Source organism: Erythranthe guttata, chromosome 12 (assembly GCF_056151865.1).
Source record: "Erythranthe guttata isolate IM_541 chromosome 12, IM_541, whole genome shotgun sequence".
NCBI classification, from domain to species: domain Eukaryota; kingdom Viridiplantae; phylum Streptophyta; class Magnoliopsida; order Lamiales; family Phrymaceae; genus Erythranthe; species Erythranthe guttata.
The window spans coordinates 5,165,951-5,184,973 of NC_142544.1; the positions used below are offsets into that span (position 1 = coordinate 5,165,951).

The 19,023-nt window shown below is 31.9% G+C and overlaps 1 protein-coding gene, 1 long non-coding RNA gene and 1 pseudogene across 2 annotated transcripts; all 3 read right to left on the reverse strand.

Annotated features, from left to right (window-relative positions):
* Positions 1 to 3,983: 3,983 nt before the first annotated feature.
* On the reverse strand, positions 3,984 to 5,770 carry LOC148766286 (uncharacterized). Its single transcript, XR_016034796.1, has 3 exons — positions 5,501 to 5,770; positions 4,873 to 4,929; positions 3,984 to 4,432 (listed from the first exon to the last, which is right to left on the reverse strand). It is a non-coding gene; the product is annotated as an uncharacterized LOC148766286 (long non-coding RNA).
* A 1,663-nt stretch (positions 5,771 to 7,433) lies between these two features.
* On the reverse strand, positions 7,434 to 9,366 carry LOC148766287 (histone-lysine N-methyltransferase ATXR5-like; annotated as a pseudogene).
* Positions 9,367 to 15,321: 5,955 nt separating this feature from the next.
* LOC105950075 (GATA transcription factor 20-like) lies at positions 15,322 to 17,156 on the reverse strand. The gene is made up of 3 exons (XM_088826084.1): positions 17,006 to 17,156; positions 15,679 to 15,795; positions 15,322 to 15,412 (listed from the first exon to the last, which is right to left on the reverse strand). The coding sequence occupies exons 1-3, from the start codon at positions 17,144 to 17,146 to the stop codon at positions 15,353 to 15,355; spliced, it is 318 nt and encodes a 105-aa protein (XP_088682210.1). The 5' UTR covers positions 17,147 to 17,156; the 3' UTR covers positions 15,322 to 15,352.
* Positions 17,157 to 19,023: the final 1,867 nt, after the last annotated feature.

A 19,023-nucleotide genomic window follows, 5' to 3' on the forward strand; every position in this document is an offset into this window, starting at 1 on the left:
TGATCTGGGAACTTGCATCAAGTTCGGGGACATATTCTTTTAATTATATTTATATAATCGTACTGTATAAATAAATTGAAAGATAAATCTAATTAATGTCCTACAATATTGGTCTTTGAACGATTGATTGGCATCACGTTCCAGGAATTATTATTTTAATTCAAATTTTCTAATATAGGCAACTTTCAGTCCATGGCACAACTAACGAAGTCTACAAAAAAAGTGCAACGTTTTGAAGGTTGGGGGCAACGTGTAAAATACCCTATATTCAAAGGATAAAGTTACCATATATTTATTCAGAGATATCTCCACATTTTGATAATGAAACAAACGTCGAGAGATTTTAGAATTTGGACACGCAAAAGGGTCATTAGACGCAAAAGGGTCATTAGAGCATCTCCCACCTGACACAAAAGAGTTGTCGGCGCCGTTAGAAGACGCTTCTTCTCCTTCTCTATCTCTTGGAGATGGCTTTTTTCGATGCGTGTTGCCGGAACGAGTGCGAGGAAGATGACTTTTTCGTTGATTTATTGCCGAAATCGAATTTTGATGGGTGGTGATTCTGCATTGGTTGGTGGGGGTGGTGGTGTGATGTGGCGGCTGTGTGGTGACGATGGGGAGGCAGATCTAGGGTTTTTTGGTGGATCGGGCGGAGGAAGGCGCAGTAAAGAAATTCGCGCTGGCTGGACCCTTAGTCGACTATGCTTCATCGTAGTGGATTAAGTTAATCGACTATACTTTGATAGTTGATTAAAGTGTTAATAGACTGTTTTGGTAGTTGATTAAGATTAGTCGATTTTATTTTTTAATTCGCTATGGAATTTTTGTGTATTGATTCCAATTTGTATAAATCAACTACAATTTATGCATATTATTTATTTTGTAAGAAAATATTGATTTACGATTTTATGTAGTTGTGCTTTTTCTTAGTAGACAGTTCATTAATCGACTATACTTCGTCATAATCGATTAATATGCTCATAGTCGATTAATATACATGATAGAGAAAAAAATTTGAAAAACGAAAAAAAAAAAAAGTTTAGAAAAAAAAGAAAAAAAAATTGAAAAAAAGAAAAGAAAAAAGAACAGCAGATGAGGTAGCCACATGGTAGGTGATAGTGTTGATGAGAGGGCATGGACATATTTGAAAAATAGGTGGTTGAACTTAGAAGAGTGGTTTTTCTCAAATTGTGCAAAATAGTTTGGGCATTTGTCAATTAGAAGAATATAAAGGGATTATATCAAAGAACCCCATATTGAAAATAGTACAAAATATATATTTGCATAATAAAAATATAGTAAACACATAAAATTTAACATTTTTTTAATGCTGCGGCTATATGCAATACTAAAACCACTTGTGCAAGACCAAATTAAAGAAAGATTCCAAAAGATTTTATTTTATTAAGATGAAATGACAAATATACTCATAAATTAAATTGGCTTTTTTTTTCTCATGCGAAACCAAATACAAATAATGAGGAAAAAAAACAAAAAAAAAAACAATAAAATAAAAAAAAATATGCGTGAATTAAAAAAAAAAAAACAGCCCCCCTCCTCAAACCCTACCTTCTCTAGCTATGCCCACCTTCTTCGCCGTCAAAGCTCCGCCGCCCAAGTTCTACCACCGATCGCCGCCGCCCAAGTTCTACCACCGATCGCCGCCGCCCAACCTTACAAAAAAAGAGGAAAAAAAATTAAATCCGAAACTGGTAAAAATCGACACCAAGATGTCGAAAAACTGTGCTAGAAATCGACACTTAAGCGTCGAATTTTATAGGCAAAAATCGTCATTGACATGTCGAATTTATAGCACAAAATTCGACATACCCAAATGCCGAATTTTATGCCTAAAAATCGACATCTAAATGTCGATTTTTACCCATAAAATTCGACATGTACATGTCGAATTCGTTTGCGCGGGTTTTGTTTAGGAAAAACGATATTCTAGCTAAAAAAACCCATAAATGCATACATTCTGGGTTCTTCCACCGTAGAATCTTCTATTTTGATGTATTCTGACTCCATACTTGCCATCTTTGTAAGATTTGTTGAGTTTTGATGATTTTAAATGTTTATGTTTTGTGGGTTTATGAAGGAGGAAGGAGAAAGGTCTTGTGGGTTTTGGAAGATGGAGAAGATGAGAGTTGGTCTTGTGGTTTTGTGGTCTTGTGATAGGGTTTTTTGTGTTTTGAAATTTTTGGTCTTGCACATTTGGAATTTTCTATTTTTTAACAAGTAAGGGTATTATAGTATTTATACATTGAAAAATTTAATTTGGTCTTGCACAAGTGGTTTTAGTCTTGCATATAGCCGCCGCCTTTTTTTAATCCAACACTCGTTCAAAATAGGTCTAAATGCAATTTTCAACATTATATTATTACAAGGAAAAAAGGTCATAGTTAATAGTTAGAAGGGGTTGTCTAGGGTCCGAGAGGGCCGTACTTCTCGGACCACTACCAACCAATAAAATTGTGCCACATATAATTAGTATGTACCTAGTAAAAAAAGTACAACTCTTGGGTGGTAAATAAAATTACATAAAAGCCCTATTAATTAAACTTAAAAATTAATGAGAAAATTAATTACAAATCAACAATCATAATATGTAGAAACAATATTGTGTTAAATCTGGTTCGTCTTCCTTAAACTTTAAAGTTTAAACCCTAATTACATTATCCTCCGTAATTCATTATCGATCGTGTCTTTGAAAAAATAAAAAAAAACAATCATCGATCTTTTTCTCCATTATTAATTGTCGATCGTCGTCTTCTTTGTATTGAGAAAATTCATCATCGATCATTTAATCCCTTTCCGCCAAGCTTATTTGTAGGCAAGAATTCGTCATGTGATTCTTCTATGATAAAATTTAAAAGTTTCTCTATTACCACTTTCGATGGAACACGGAGATGGTATTATTTACTTGATAACATTTATATGTTTCTCAGGGGATGTGAAAACCTTGGAACATATAAAAAGTGGTAATTGGTGAACTTCTTCCAACACATTTTGCTTACAATAAGGTTGTCATGTCTGTTAGTTCAGATTTGTATTTCTTTTTGTTGAACCTTTAAGATCATGTACAACCTCACAGTATAATGTGTATGAAATTATTAAAAAAATGTGAGAATATAATGAAAATTTCTATGTTGAGGGAGCATCAAAGTTTGCTGAGTTAGTTATTCTTACAGAGTTTTGAGTAATTGCATAGTGATAAGAGCCACATAATCAAAGTGTAAGGGAATCTATAAAGCAATTCTCTTATGTCATAAGTTTCTGCTTACATCGATGGAGCAAAATCAATTTATTGGTGTCATATGTCATAAGGTCGTCAAGGAAGCAATCCTTGCTGGTATAGATGGGTATGAGGCAGACTACAAAGATTAACTAGGTTGTTACTAAATTAGCAGCAGACATCAAAGCCAATTCAGTTGATACTCCCCTGACTGAAGAGTCATACACTAAGTAGAACAAGAATAACAACAAATTGGGGGAGATGAGGAATGGTGATCCATAAGTTCAAACGGGGATAGAGCAAACCTCTGGTACCCAAATCACCGCAACGAAAGACGACTCCAGACATGCCTTTTTAAACAAAATCAGTGGCATCTTTGGTTTAACTGACAAAGAAATTGTCGAAGTTCGTATATAGGGGTTTAGCCGAACAGGCTTTCTGGCAATAAGCTGAATAGCTTATTATCAAAGTCCATATTAGTTTAGTTGTTTATCAATATTTTTTTTATGATGCAGTTCATAAGCTTTAAGTTGTTCGTTTACAAACTTTAATTATTTATATTATAATGAATGCTTTTAATATTACATTGATAAAATTTGTTCTTATTTTATAGAATTTATTATCGTTTATGATACAATTTTATAATTTAGTAGATGCATGACTAGTTGTGAATGTAGAACAAAATGTAGTCGACATCTGAACTTCATAAGAAATTCCTCTGGGAACGGAATATGTGTTCATCGGTCGAATATATTAGTCATATCAGTATAAGAAAAAAATGGGCTTCTATAATTTTCGAAGCTTGAAATAATTGAGATACAGAAAATACAAGTATCATTAGACTGCAAATCAAATATGGAATGATATATCATTAGACCGCAAAAGGGTCTTCTATTGCCTGATATATTTCTAATTTAATTAAAATGGCGTGCATAATCGAATCTGGACCACAAATCCTAATGCACACCATATTTATGAAATTTAACTTCGATGACGTAAGAATCGAAATATGGACCGCTCAAACGTATCAATGGTTGCAGTCTTCAAAATTTTCTAATAGGAGCCAAATATTTGAAGGTTGGCTTCTTCATTTTCGACAACAAGGAATGTCATCCATGAACACCGAGCAGGATGGATGCGGTTGGTAATATATTTCGTCTCACCACCACAGCTTCTCCAGAGTTCCATTGTTAACCCCTGAAATTAAATTCCACAAAATTAAAACTTCAAGATTAATCGTTGCACAAGTAAAAATTTAATCAATTTTTATCACAAATTAAAGTAGATTTTATTCTTTCTAATATTTAGTTGAAATGATGATTCGAGATAATTCGCCAACACTCGGTCTAAACCATCTACAAGGAACCAAGGACCTTTGTCTACCTGAAAAGGAATGCTAAAATCCGTTTACAGCCTGCCCCATCGTGTATATAATATAATAATGTCTAGAAGTTTAAAGATAACTAAATAATTACACAACACACATCATCTTTCCCATAACACTTTATATTTTTTCTTGAATTCAGAACAATCCACTTGAGAAATCCATTTATTGAGCAAACAATTTTCAAATCTAGAGCTTTTATAGATTTCCTCTTTTTTTTTTTTTTTTTTTTCTAGCAGAACAAAGTACTTACACATTTTTAATTCTAAGAGCACATCGAAGTTCACCAACTCCATAATTGCAATATACGCTATATACAAAGAAAATATTCATTTAGTAATGCAAGAAAAATTGTCTGTTACAAATACTTAATCAAGTAGGTAAGAATTCTAGTGGATATTAAACTTACTGATACACAGCCAAGGAAACTATCAGTTAACGGAATCCCCCGAGTGCTTATGATCCAACAAAGCCAAATCTTAATCCACATTTATACCCTATCCATGTTCATAATGGTGCACATAATGATAATCCTAATCCTGAACCTCAAAATTCTATCTATCATCTCCCAATCCAAATCAGTGTTTATCCAACTTATGAGATCAATGGAACATTAACTCAAAAACAATTTCTTATGAGCCAACCAAGCCAAATTAAATAGGTTCCATCCTGTATATACCTAAATAAAAACGAACACTAAATAATTCCATTAAAGCAGCAAAATCACAACCATACTCATATGCACCTAAAAATTAACATAACAAAAATATAGGAAACTGCATAAACGAAGCACTTTAATATATGGACGTACATACGTATGAAGTCGATGTTAGAAAAACACAAATGAATCTATTTTTACAGACATAAATCAAAGCAAGTACTTTTTGTTGCTTTGAAACCCGAATTCCAACTTTCTCCGTCTCTTAGTTTGCCCATCGTAGAAGATTGAGAGGGGCGGCCAGACCATCATATTTCCCAGTGATTCCATCTTTATTGGTTCTCTTGGCCATCGTAAAGTAATTGACGGGGCCGGCGAGACGATTAAGCAGAGCGAAGAAAGTAGGGATCCTGCTTAATCTCATCGGCATATATTTCGTTTTGGTGAAGAACATTGAGGGTTTTGATTTTTATTTGACGTGTAATTTTGTAAAGGAATTATGATTATTGTAAAAATAAATTAATGGAGATTTTAATTTATCGATTTTATTCTATAAGGGTAATTAAGTCATTTCAATAAAGTACGATGCGTGTACGATGGTGTACGATGTGTTTTTACTGTTCGTACATTAATTTTTAAAATTCCTAGTATCGTACTAGGGTCGTACTAGATCGTACATAAAATGAATGGATGAGATTAAATTTTAACTATTTTATGCGCACCAGATTAAATATTTTACGGTCCGAGAAGTACAACCATCTCGGACCCTAGACAACCCCTAGTTAGAAATGGTAGTGTTGGTTTTATTACCTTTGTTGATATAAATTGCCTTTCAATTTTGTAATGTTGAACAAATTTTGTTAGCTCTGTATTGTTTATTTTTTTTTTCTAATATTTTTTTTCGTATTCTAATCGAGAGAATAGTAATATTTATCTGAAATAATTTATTTTGTCATTGTCTTAATTAAAGAAAAAAAACAGCCAACAAAATTGTTATAAATTTATTTTATTGATAATCGCACAAATCACCTCTAATATGTTGGAAATCACACAAATAATCCCAAACTTGCTGAAATTCCACAAAATCACTCCAAATATGCTGAAAATTGCACAAAATCACCCCACAATTTGCTGAAAATCGCACAAATCCCCAGTTGAGCTGAAAATTGCACAAATTTGACCACCAAAACATATACAATATATATTTACCGATATTTAAAGATAACCGATACATATGCCAGTTTATATCATTTTTTATATAATCGTATTGTATCGTGATATTGACTAAAACACTAAAAACACGAGTTTCCTACAATCATAATGGGATAAGTTAAAAAACCAATAAAAAAATATCAAACTTGTATGTTAAAACAACATGGTCCAATACATCGTCAAAATCATATAAAATTTCCATAAAGAATTTACATATATTGAACTCCCCTTTTCACACATCGTGATATTTTAGCCGACGAGCATTGCACAAAGTCTACACAATAAGCAAAACATTATAATTAGTAAGGATGTAATTCTACTTTGCACTCTTAAAATTTGAAATTTATCACTTGGGCACTTTGCATCCTTGAAAATAATTAATAGAACTTCGCACCTTGAATTGAATTTTTAAAACTTAATGACAACTTTATTTTTTTATTGGTGTAATGTTTTTAAAGTGCAAAGTAAGAAAATAAATTTTTAATTAATAATTGGTTCATATTTTTTTTAGTAATTTATGAGTAATTAATAAATAATTAGTTACTAATTGTTTATTGATTTACAAAATTAGTAATTGTAGTAGTAATTGTTGCGTTAAGTAGTAGATTGTTTAGTAATTTATCAGAAATTTATAAATAATTGGTTATTAACTATTTATTAATTGTTCACTGATTAATAAAAGTAAATAGCACCGTTGAATATTTTTTGAAGTTTACTTTCACGCAAGATGAGATTATGTTGTTGACCTTACCTAATATCCAATAGGACCGTTGATTCAAGCAAATTGGTCAAATTTAGCTCAATACTTGTTCCATATATGTGAAAAAGTTGTGCAAAATATGCGCAATCTAAATTAAATTTCTACGCACAATACAATTGAAGTAAAAAACTTGGTTTATTTCTTTCACTCTGTTGTGAGGGCATAATTTAAAGGAAAAATAAATTTACAACTTTATATTTTGAAGGTTAAACTTGTATTGTACGAAATTATGGGTTGGATATTCATACTCACAACCATTGTAATCGTAATATAGCCTCTCACCCTATGCGATATCACGATTCGCAACTAGAAGCACCACACATTCTTCGTCTACGTTGTACCTCACGCATTTAATGTTTTGTTTTTTTCTCCGATCCCTACCTAATAAAAGATCAAATGATGTCTTTAACAAGGCGATATTACACATTGTATTAATTTTCTTCTAATAATTAAAAAAAGAGCAACCATTTTACAAAAAACAAAATCAAGAACATACATCAAATTTAAGTATCGTACACCTAATTGGTATACATAACTAAAAATTGAATTAGTGAAGAGTGTATCTAGTGTACGGTTTAGGTGCAAAACTAGAACAAAACGATTCTTGAAGATGTTATGGTACATCATTTACTAAAAATGAAAACGTGTTTCCATCATTCTTACACACATACCAATGTCTATGTATGAAAATGGATGGGGATGTATAACAATTATGTACATTCATCAGGTATAGCTTCTACTATAGGAGAAGAAAATTGACTTTAGAGACTTACTTTTTGTGATTGTTAATGCCACTTATAGATGTGGAAATGTTTCCAAACCTATCTGCACATGCAACAAGACTTTAATTTAGACGGGTCAACTCAAGAAAGGAGAGTCATCATACTGTCATAATCATCTTCCTCTCGAGTTCTTACGTAATCAACATCCCCTGCGTATTCAGCGATCAAAGTCATATCCTTTATGGACCCGTCAGCTTCTACAGTATACCTATATACGAGTTTCACATTGATTTTATAATTTATTGCATTGAACTAATCTATGCCACGTATAATAGGCGCCTTCTTTTTTTACCATTAAATTTACACATTACAACAATTAAATTCACATCAATCTAAAGTTTCAACATGAAATTTTTCGTACTGGGGTATACATGATATTAGGGTTATAATTTACTATATACAATTGCATGAGCTGATGATACACCAACAAAAAGAAAAAAAAAGAAAAAAACCATTCCAATGAATTAAATGCTACAACAAGAGGTGGGAATTCGCCTGTTTTATATATATCCCTACAGTTTTTTAGCATCTCTGTATAGAATCAAGAAGTTATAGTTTGCAACCAATTGATGGAAACCATGTGAATTAATTATAGAAGGTTATTACTAAAATGGGACCTGCATGCCACCGTTTTCGAAAGAAGACCGATTCGCTTATCTAGGAGCCATGCTAAGGTTGTAAGTGAGTTCGTTTGTTGTATTCCAAATTGTGTGAAGTCATAGCCATGGTAAGAGATGTCATCTGAGCTAGTCTTCTTGCAGGATCTTGTGATGGAACATGTGTCAATAATCTTCTTCGTTTCTTGTGTAATTCCAATATACTTGTACGTCTACGCCATTTCTTGGTATCTGAAATTAGGACAAGATTCAAAACATCTATATATAGATATAATATTAAAGCGTTTTGATTGTCACCTTGAGTGGTCAAAATAAGATGAAAGCTCAGTAAAGCAAAGATATATTTGTGCAGATATTGTTACATGTGTGCATACTTAGTGAAACGATAAATATGCAAAATGCGACCAAAGTACATGTATTATAAAAATATATTTTAATCGTGTATATTTGTAAATTAGAATGGGACATTGATTATGATTATTATGGAACAGTTAAAACACACACACATATATATATATATATATATATATATATATATATATATATATATATATATATATATATATATATATATATATATGTGTGTGTGTGGCACACTCAGGCACAACATGTGGTGACCTCTCTCCCATGTGTTGCACAACAGCAGCTTATCATCTCTTTCGCCGGAGTTGCATTCCTCGCACCTCAATTGGCTGTAATAATTACCGGCTGGAGTCATTCTCAGCCGCCAGGTCCACCCGGCACCGCTTCGTCACCCTCATAATCTCTCTCATCGACATGTACTTTCTCCGCCTCGTTGATCCGGCGGCAACCACCAGCGGCGGCTGGCTCCCATTAGCCACCTGAATTGAGCAAGGCGCCATTTATATGCTAAAAATAAATTACAGGGGGGATTTATGAGTGTGCTATTACTGTTTTTCCCTTTTTTTTCTTTTTCTTTTTCTTTTTTTTTAATTTGGACTATGTTTAATTGTAAGGTCATCTCCAACAACTCGTTTAAACACGATTGCCTATATTTATAATTTAGCTGATCAACAGTATTATACAACACCACTTTTAGCATCTCACTCCGACAATATTGTTTATATTTTACACAGTCATTATATTTTATTATTTTGCCAATTTTTATTTTTTAATTAATTTCAAGGGGTTATATGAGATAACCCCTCATACAATTTCTTTAGAGGTATAAATCCATTTTTTTATTCACTATTAGAGATAACCCCTCACTTAGCATAATACCCTATTTACCCCTTATTATATTCATAATAATATTAAGGATTAATTAATATGGGAAATTAATTAAAAAATACGTAAGTATGCAAATCCTCAAATTCAGATTTTTTTATGTTTTATTTTCTTTCAAAAAAATTGTTTTTTTTATTTATTATTTTTATTCTTTCAATTTTTTTATTCGTTTAATATTTTTAATTTTACGTTTTTTCTAAATATTCTTTTTCCAGTTTATTCTTTTAATTAATATTTTTTATTGATTTTTTTTTTCACTTTACCAAATTGAAATCTACTACACACTTATCGAATTTCACTATAAATATTTCGAAATTTAGGGAAAATCATTTTTTCCAGTAGATTTACCAAAAAATGAAATCCGCTACACATCAAAATTTATGAGCATTCACTATTTAAAAAGAAAAATTAACTTAAAATCCACTGAAAGATTATCGTAATCCACTATAAAATTAACTTAATCCGCTATTCACTGCCTGAATTTGAAATCCACTATACAATGTTTGAATTTGAAAACCACTATTCACTGTTTGAAATCCACTATACACTGTCTTAATTTGAAAACAACTATTCACTGTTTGAAATCCACTATTCACTGTACACGTTGTCAACCCCATTTCCTCTAATGTAATCCACTATTTAATGTGGCGTGAGAGTTCGAAAACCACTGTTCGAAAACCACTATTTAGTGTAAGCGCATCGACACCCCTTCCCCTATTGCTCGCGCCTGCATCATGTATATTTTTTCTGAAATCCATTACAAGTTCATCAAAAACCACTACAAAAATATAGAAATCCACTACAAAAAATCACCTTTACAAAGAGAAAATTCACTAAAAACTTGCCTTAATCCACTACAAAAATCCCCTTTAATAAACAACGTCATCGCAGTCAATTGTAGAGGCACCCGAGCATTATCCAACCTCGTCCCACTTGTTCCATCACTCCACTTGTGGAAGAACCTGAATAAATAAATAAAAAAAAAAAAGACAACGTGTAAATTTAATTCATTAAAACAAATCAGTCTCCAAAACAAGAATTTGTAATCCACTACAATCTCATCAAAATCCACTACAAAAAATATCGAAAATCCCTCAAATATTAACATAATTCACTGAGAAATTAACCTAATCAACTACAAAAATAATTTGCAAAAATAACAAAACTTATCACAAAAATAGAAAAAAATTGTCAAAGGTAACAAAAACACATTCACCGCTACACAAACACTCATTTTCTTTGATAAACAAAGGACAATAACTTGAAATTCACTATAGTCTTATCAAACTCGCTATTATAAAACACTGAAAGAATAACATATTAAATCAATTCATATGAGTGATTATACGAGAACATGGTTGAATATCCTTCTTCAATTTCACAGACATTCACTACAACAAAAATTAAAAAAAATAATGACAAAACAACCCTAAAGCTAATCCGAAGACAATTACCATTGCCCACCTAATTAATTCAACAGATTCAATATTTACGCCCATTTAATATATAAATTTCAGACATGGTTTTATTAGATTAATATGTTGACATAGATCCAACAAAAAATGCCAAAAATTGATACAAAGGAAAAAAAAAGAAACGAGGAACTTAAAAAATTAGCAGTCAAACCTAAAAGTCCAAAAATGATGGTTCCATTTGTACCGTACCAATTTGGCGACTGAATGATCAATTACAAACTGCAAAAAATCGGTCGAATCTTCCATTTAAATTACCGATAAATTCAGAAATTTCAACAGGCGATGAAGAATTCACCGGCAAACCATTGGCGGCCGAGGAGGGGTAAGCCAGATGGCATAGATCTACGAGGTGTGGCTGCCGCCTTTGGCGTGGATGGGCATATCGACTCCGGCTAACTGTTGGCTGGCGAAGAGGAGGAAGAGCCGTTTTGGGGGCTGGTAAGGGAGGCGAGGGGGTGAGCGTGGGTTGTGGAGAGAAGGGAGAGAAGAGAATGAGAGAGACGGCTAGAGGAGAGACGTGGGTAGGTTAAAATAAATTGAGAAAGGGTAAAATAGGTTATTAATAATATACTTTGCTGAATATAATAGAATTGGATTTATCTCAAAAAGGGGAAAAAAAGAAGGATCTAGTCTAATGATACAACGCATATGAGGGGTTTTATCAAATAATCCCTAATTTCAAATATTATATTTCAAGGACCATATTCCAACAACTATATTGTAAAACCATTTAAACAAATATTGAAACTAATAGTAATAACTAATATTTTAATATTATTAATAAAGAGGATATATAAATATTTTCGTCAATATAATTTCAACATCCGATAATTAAATTAATTAAAAAAAAATTACTTGGAGTTGAACTACCATATTTTGTGGTTGAATGGGATTTAGTATGATTATTTTATTATTTTAAATGTTTATACAATTTGTTAAAAATTAATTTTGGTTTCCGCAATTTGAGAAACCATAGTTACATTTTTACATATTCTAAGGTTTTGTATTATGGCGACCGAAAGTGGCTCCTTTCATGGAGTACAGATTGCTCCGAATGCCTCTACGATATCGAGTGTATGCTTTGCGGATGATACACTCATATTTGGCCAAGCTACTCAGGAATATGCTACTACGCTTAGGAACATTCTCATGACGTATGCACGGGTGTCGGGGCAGGCAATCAACATTGAGAAGTCCACCATGTGTTTCAGCCCGGCGACCCCTCTGGACCGACGGAATGCCGGCATCGATGGGTCGAACAAAAAAGGGGATTTTCTTATATCTTCGGGATTGGGTTTGGGCTAGAATTAAAGGGTGGGGAGAGAAACAGGTTTCGCAAGCCGGAAAGGAAGTCCTTACGAAATCTGTACTCCAAGCAATCCCGGCCTACATTATGAGTTGCTTCTTTCTCCCGACCGGACTTGTTTTGGAAATTGAGAGAGTCCTATATATGTCGGTTTATGTGGGGCAAGGGAGAATCTCAAGGCATGGCGTGGGTCTCGAGGACAGAGCTGTGTAAATCGAAGGAGCACGGTGCACTAGGATTTCGGAACGTACGGACTTTTAATGTGGCCTTAATACTGAAACAAGTCTGGCGTATCTTGACTCACACGAACCTGCTTTTGTCATGCATTATGGCTGCCCGCTATTTTCCACACAAAAATCTATTTTTGGCGGGAAGTGGCAATCTACTTGGAGGTGCATTTGGAAGACAAATCCGTATCTCAAAATGGGATTACGATGTCGGATTGGCAACGGCAATGACACCTCTATATGGGCCGACCCATGGCTGCGAGAAGGGGAAGCTTCAATATCCTCACATATCGGCCAATATCAACTGCATTCCCGGATCGATTTTTCAATTTAGTCGAAGCGGGATCTAATTCGTCGAATTTGAACATTGTGAAGAGTATTTTCTGGCCGGTGGATGTGGCGAGGATACTGGGGACCCCGTTGGGGGTCCTCCCACGAAAGTTATTTAAATTTTGCATTACTCTAAGCAAGGAAATTACACAGCGAAATCAGCATACCATATGATTCTCAACGGGCTTGCACAATCATATCAACGTAAAGATGGAAATCATGGGTCAAACAGCGGCACTATTACTCGTGACTGGAAGGTTATTTGGCAAATGCAACTACCACCCAAGATCAAACATTTCCTATGGTGCCTACGTGGGAATAACTTACCTACCAACGATGAACTTCACCAGCGTATTATTCCTTCCCCTCAATGCACCCGCTGCGGAACAGCAAAGGAAACGGCGCTCCATGTCATCACAACATGCAGTGGCCTGAACTCGGTTTGTTGCAACCTCCATTTCGACCATCATTATATTCTTACCCAGCATCACCCTGGCAGTGGCTTCACGACAAGAAACAGGCGCTAGATGGTGAGATTTTTTTATGGGCGATGGTTGTTGCATGGAAAGCGTGGGACCATCGAAATAGAGAGGTACATCAAGAAGAAGGGATACACGATGATGATCTGCCCCATTGGTGTCGATTATTCCTTGTGAATTTCAAGTCAGCCCAAATCCGACCAGACCTTACATTGAACCAAGCTCATCCGACTGAATGGAAACCACCGGAAATGGGAAAGATTTAGCTTAATTTTGATGCATCAATCCAGTATGTAGAACTACGGGGGGTGGTAGTTGCAGTGGCAAGAAACCATGAAGGTCGTTGTTTCGGATGGAAAGTAATAAAGATACATGGCAATCTCAATCCAGTAGAAGGGGAGGCACTTGCTGCTCATCATACCCTTTTGTTTGCTGCCTCAAACGGATGGGAATATATTATTCTTGAAGGGGACACCGGACACGGTCCAAGTTATTCGGCCGATTCGTTCAGATTGTGGAGAATTACTATCGTACGGTGCGATTATCGACGAATGCGTTTATTCTTTTAGTGTTTTTTCTAATTTTTCTTTTTCGTTTGTTAAGAGAACGGACAAAGGCTTGGCCCATGCTCTCACCCAATTGCACTGTACTGCTACTTTCGAAGGTCTCGAACTTCCATCGGCTTTGGCTAATATAACCTAATAAGATGATTTTTTTCTCCTAAAAAAAAAGCTTTTGTATTATGGTTGTACTCCGGTCATTTGCTTTTCGATTATGCAAATTGTTATAGATTTTATTATTATTTTGTTATTGCTTTTACTTTGATATTTCCAGTCACAGTTTCGAAAATTAAATTGATGAAAACAAAGTACTATTAATTTTAATTAAATCTTTTTCTTTATTAATTTAGATTTAGAGCTTTATACGTTACTTTTAATTTTTATAAATTGTTGAAGTGTTGGAAAATATAATATATTTTTTTTTACTGAAACAGTAATAAAAAATGACTTGACATCTTTATAATTATTAAAATTATTTTCTCTTGATATTTTTTCTTTAAATTTTCTTATAAATATCAAAAATTACTTTAGCTTCAAATAAATATAGTTAGGGGTGTAAATCTGACGGATCGGGTCAGAAATAGCCCTTTCGTGAACAAATATGATTTTTTTCAGAAGTGAAAAACTAGTTCCAATTTCCAAATAAAATTGGAAAGAATCAAAATCATGATATTGGACATTAGAATGAAAAAAAATGGTTCCAAAGGAAAATTTTGGATCGAAAATTTGGCGGATTTCGAATTTTTTAATCTTTTGTCACCTATAATATAAAATACACAACAATATTGGTATAGCGTAAAAATCAGAAGATAAAAAATCGGAAATTGCGGATTATTTTTTGAGCTTAAAATTAGATCGAAAATCGAAAAATATTTCAGAATAATTTCGGAAAAACCGGAACTCGGAATATTTCAGAATTGGAATTGAAAAATATTGTTTCAAAATCGGAAAATTTCAGATCAAAATCAACGAAAATCGGAAATTATGTTTCATATTCCACCCCTAAATATAGTTAATACCACATAGTACAATTCGTCAACAAAATAACTTCAAAAAAGAATAATACAAATATTATTCCTTTACTGAGCAGCCCTTCTCAGAGTTCGAGCATGTTTCAGACCACAAGCATTGCACAAAGTCTGCACAACAAACAAATCATTATAATTATTAAGTTAATTAATTATAAAATATGGTATATAATAAAAATAAATAAGCAAAACTAAATACTCAAATATTACACCAGACTAATTTAATTGACTATATTTTTTCATTATTTGCATCACCAAAATATTTAGAATAGATTTAAATAATTACGAAGTTCATTAAAATAAAGATTCCAATAATATTGAATTTCATGAATTATCAATATATAAATATAGTTATATATTAAAAGAGAAAAACTCACTTGAGGGCCATTCGGACCTTTCCTCCAAAGAGGAGTATTCATGTTTCCACATGCCATGCAGACTTTTGCATCATCTGCATTCAGTACTCCTCTACGTGCAATAGGTGCACGGTTCACCTAATAATTACATTCAATTCAATAAAATTAATCAAAATAATAATCACTCATATAATTAAACAAAATTAATAGGGTACATATATACCTATGTAAAAAATTTAACACATGTTGACATCGATGAATATATAATAGAATCTCGATATATTCATATTAAATAAATTAATAATTTCGCTTAAATATAATAAATAAATAAAAATCGGTCCCGAATCAGTGATAACATGATAAATTATTAACCCGATGACAATTTAATGTTTCGCTTGCCCGAAATGCATTAATTTATAGAGGTTTAAGTTTAAATGTTTGTTACAGTTACTAAATTGTAAGTGCAATATTGTTGGTGCTTTTGTGAATGTTGTGTGCACTAAATGTGCATATATTTTGTTTATTACTTTTATTTTTTTATGAAGAAGTATAAGCATTCTATTTTAGTTGGAAATATAAGTATTCTATATATATAATGAATATATTTGTTATACATAGAAACAAAAATATGATAATATATATGAATAAACTGCAAAAAGTATCCCTGTGTAATCTCTAAATAGGAAAACCTCCATGTGGTAAATAAATTAGTAAAAACTCCCCTGTGAAATTTAGTCAAAGGCAAAAACCCCCCGATTGACTTAAGTGTGGCTCAGTCGCGGGTTGCGCGACTGGTAGTTGGTTTTTGGACGTGAAATGACGAAATTGATCCCTAAAAATGTATTTATATGTATTTATATTTTCCTTTTAATTCGATTGTTTAGAAATTAAAATATTAATAAAAAATAGTAAATAATTAAATTTAAAAATTATTAAAAATTTGTTAATCAAATTAAGTATAGATTTTTTAAATACATAATAATGGAATTTAAGTTTTCTTTTGATGTAGCGATAATTTAAAATATATACAAATATTACGTGAGAATAAAAATAAAAATAAATTAAAGACCCCATTGTACCTTTGTAATAAAGATATAACAAAAATAAAATAATTAAAATATTTAAAAAATATAAGAATTTATTAATTGCAAAATCCCGGGGGTATTTGTGTCTTTTTATATGATGTCAACACTCAAATGAGAAATAGGCCGAGTGTGCTATTTAAATAATTTCACAGGGGGATTTTTGCTGATTTATTTATCATAGGGGGGTTTTCGCTATTTAGAGATTACACAGGGGTATTTTTTGCAGTTTACTCTAATACATATAGAGTAAATTAAATAAATACCTGATCATTTGGTGCATGAGCCTCCACTGGTGCATGAGCATTATCTACTGGTGCATGAGCATCCACTGGAGCATTCCCTTGATTTGGTGAACCCAATGTTAGGGTAAGATCAAGATTGATATCTTGGTTGTTGTTGGCCATTGGATTTGTTTGGGATCTACCTTTCAATTTTTTTAATCAAGATACAAAACATGAAAATAAGTATAGTTAGTTATGTAGGAGTATATATTAATAAATTATGTATTAGACATTAGACAAAAATAAAATAGAGATGAATTTCAATTAACTTGTTAAATCATCTTTAATTACTTAGAAATATTCCTGTAAACAACGGAATAAATAAAACTCAATATTTTTTTAAGGAAATTTTTCACGGTAAAATAATCAGAAAGTCATTTAATACACGTATAGAGATGCATTCTTGTCGAATAATAGTAAAAAAATTAAAATGATAAACTTTTGTCGCGATCTTATTATAAGAATATAATGTATACAAAATACCACGTAGCGATGAAAAAGGCAAGACGCCAAAAAATGGAGGAAATCAAATTGCAGTAACATAAGGATAACAAAGATATCTTTTTAATCACACGACAACACGTGGATCGCTGATCGCATATAAATAAAAGTAAAAGTTAAAATAATCTAATCAAAATCTAAGCATACAATCAATTCTTAAAAAAAATCTAAGCATACAATCAAAATGGATGTTCATGCATACCAAATAAAATTAAAGCACATACAAATTAGAAGAGTATAAAATTTCAATGGAGTTAAACATAAAAATCAATGAACTTACAAAAAAGTGATACAAAAATACTTGTATAGAACAACTCTAAAGAAAAGAGAAACAAAGAAATATAGAGATAGAACACCAAAAATAACACTAACTACACTATGTTACTTCACTCTTCTATTCGTTGATAATATTTTTACTTTTGCAGGTATTTTAAAGCAAGTAATTTTCGGATGAGTTCAACATTTATTGACAGTTCTTGAATGCCAACTCATGTATAATAAATACTCTTTAGGTGTATCACAAATCATGTGAAGAATCTTTTGAGATTTATGTAAATTTTAAAACTGCACAACTAAATATTTATTAAACTTTGTCAAAATATAGTTAATTGTAGTAGTTGATTGGTACATTAAATGTTTTCAAAGCTTGTATAATTATATAAATAATGATTGTATACATTTGAAAAATCGCGTACTCATCAAACATAAGTATAGGTGCGAGTTCAAGAATTTGATATATAGTGGACTTAAAATTTGTAGGGTTTCGGGGGCTGTGCTCCAGAAAAAAAGTTTAGAACTTTTTTTTAACAAAAAAAAAATAATTAGGAAAATAGAAAAAGAAAAAAAAAATAGGACTTCTAATAAAAATTGAGTAATTAAATAACTATATATCGATAAAATATAGTGAATATGTTCTTTAATTAAGGATGTATTTGAGTCCACCATTGCCCGTGGATTTGAGTCCACTCTTGCCCAAGAGTGGACTCGCCTTGGCATTATTAAGTTTGTTAGATAATCTTTTAAATATGAATTGTACAAGAGTTTATGCATGAGTTTGCTCTAGGAATTTACCAAGCAATTTACAAGCCTACTAACGGTCTCCTCATTAGCATAAAACAGAAATATGTAAAATTAATATTTAGAAAAATAAATGCATGAAGAAAAACAAATATAGTAGTTGATTTTTCAAATAATTTATATTTATTTTATATCTTGAAAATCATGTGATCTTGCTACAATATTTTGCATATTCGTTTGCCTTTTTATAAAATTTAATTTAAAATAATTATGACCTTTAAGAACAAGAAATTTTAATATATCGATATTCTTTTTTTATTTTATTTTATTCTTAATAAAGAACATATTAGATTTGGGATTTTTTTTTTTACTTTTAAAAAATGAAATTTTTGTATAGGACATTTTGTAAACAATATTTTCATTTATAAATATGAACTGATTCAACATAATGGCATACATCTGAGCAGTACTAAAATTAAGAA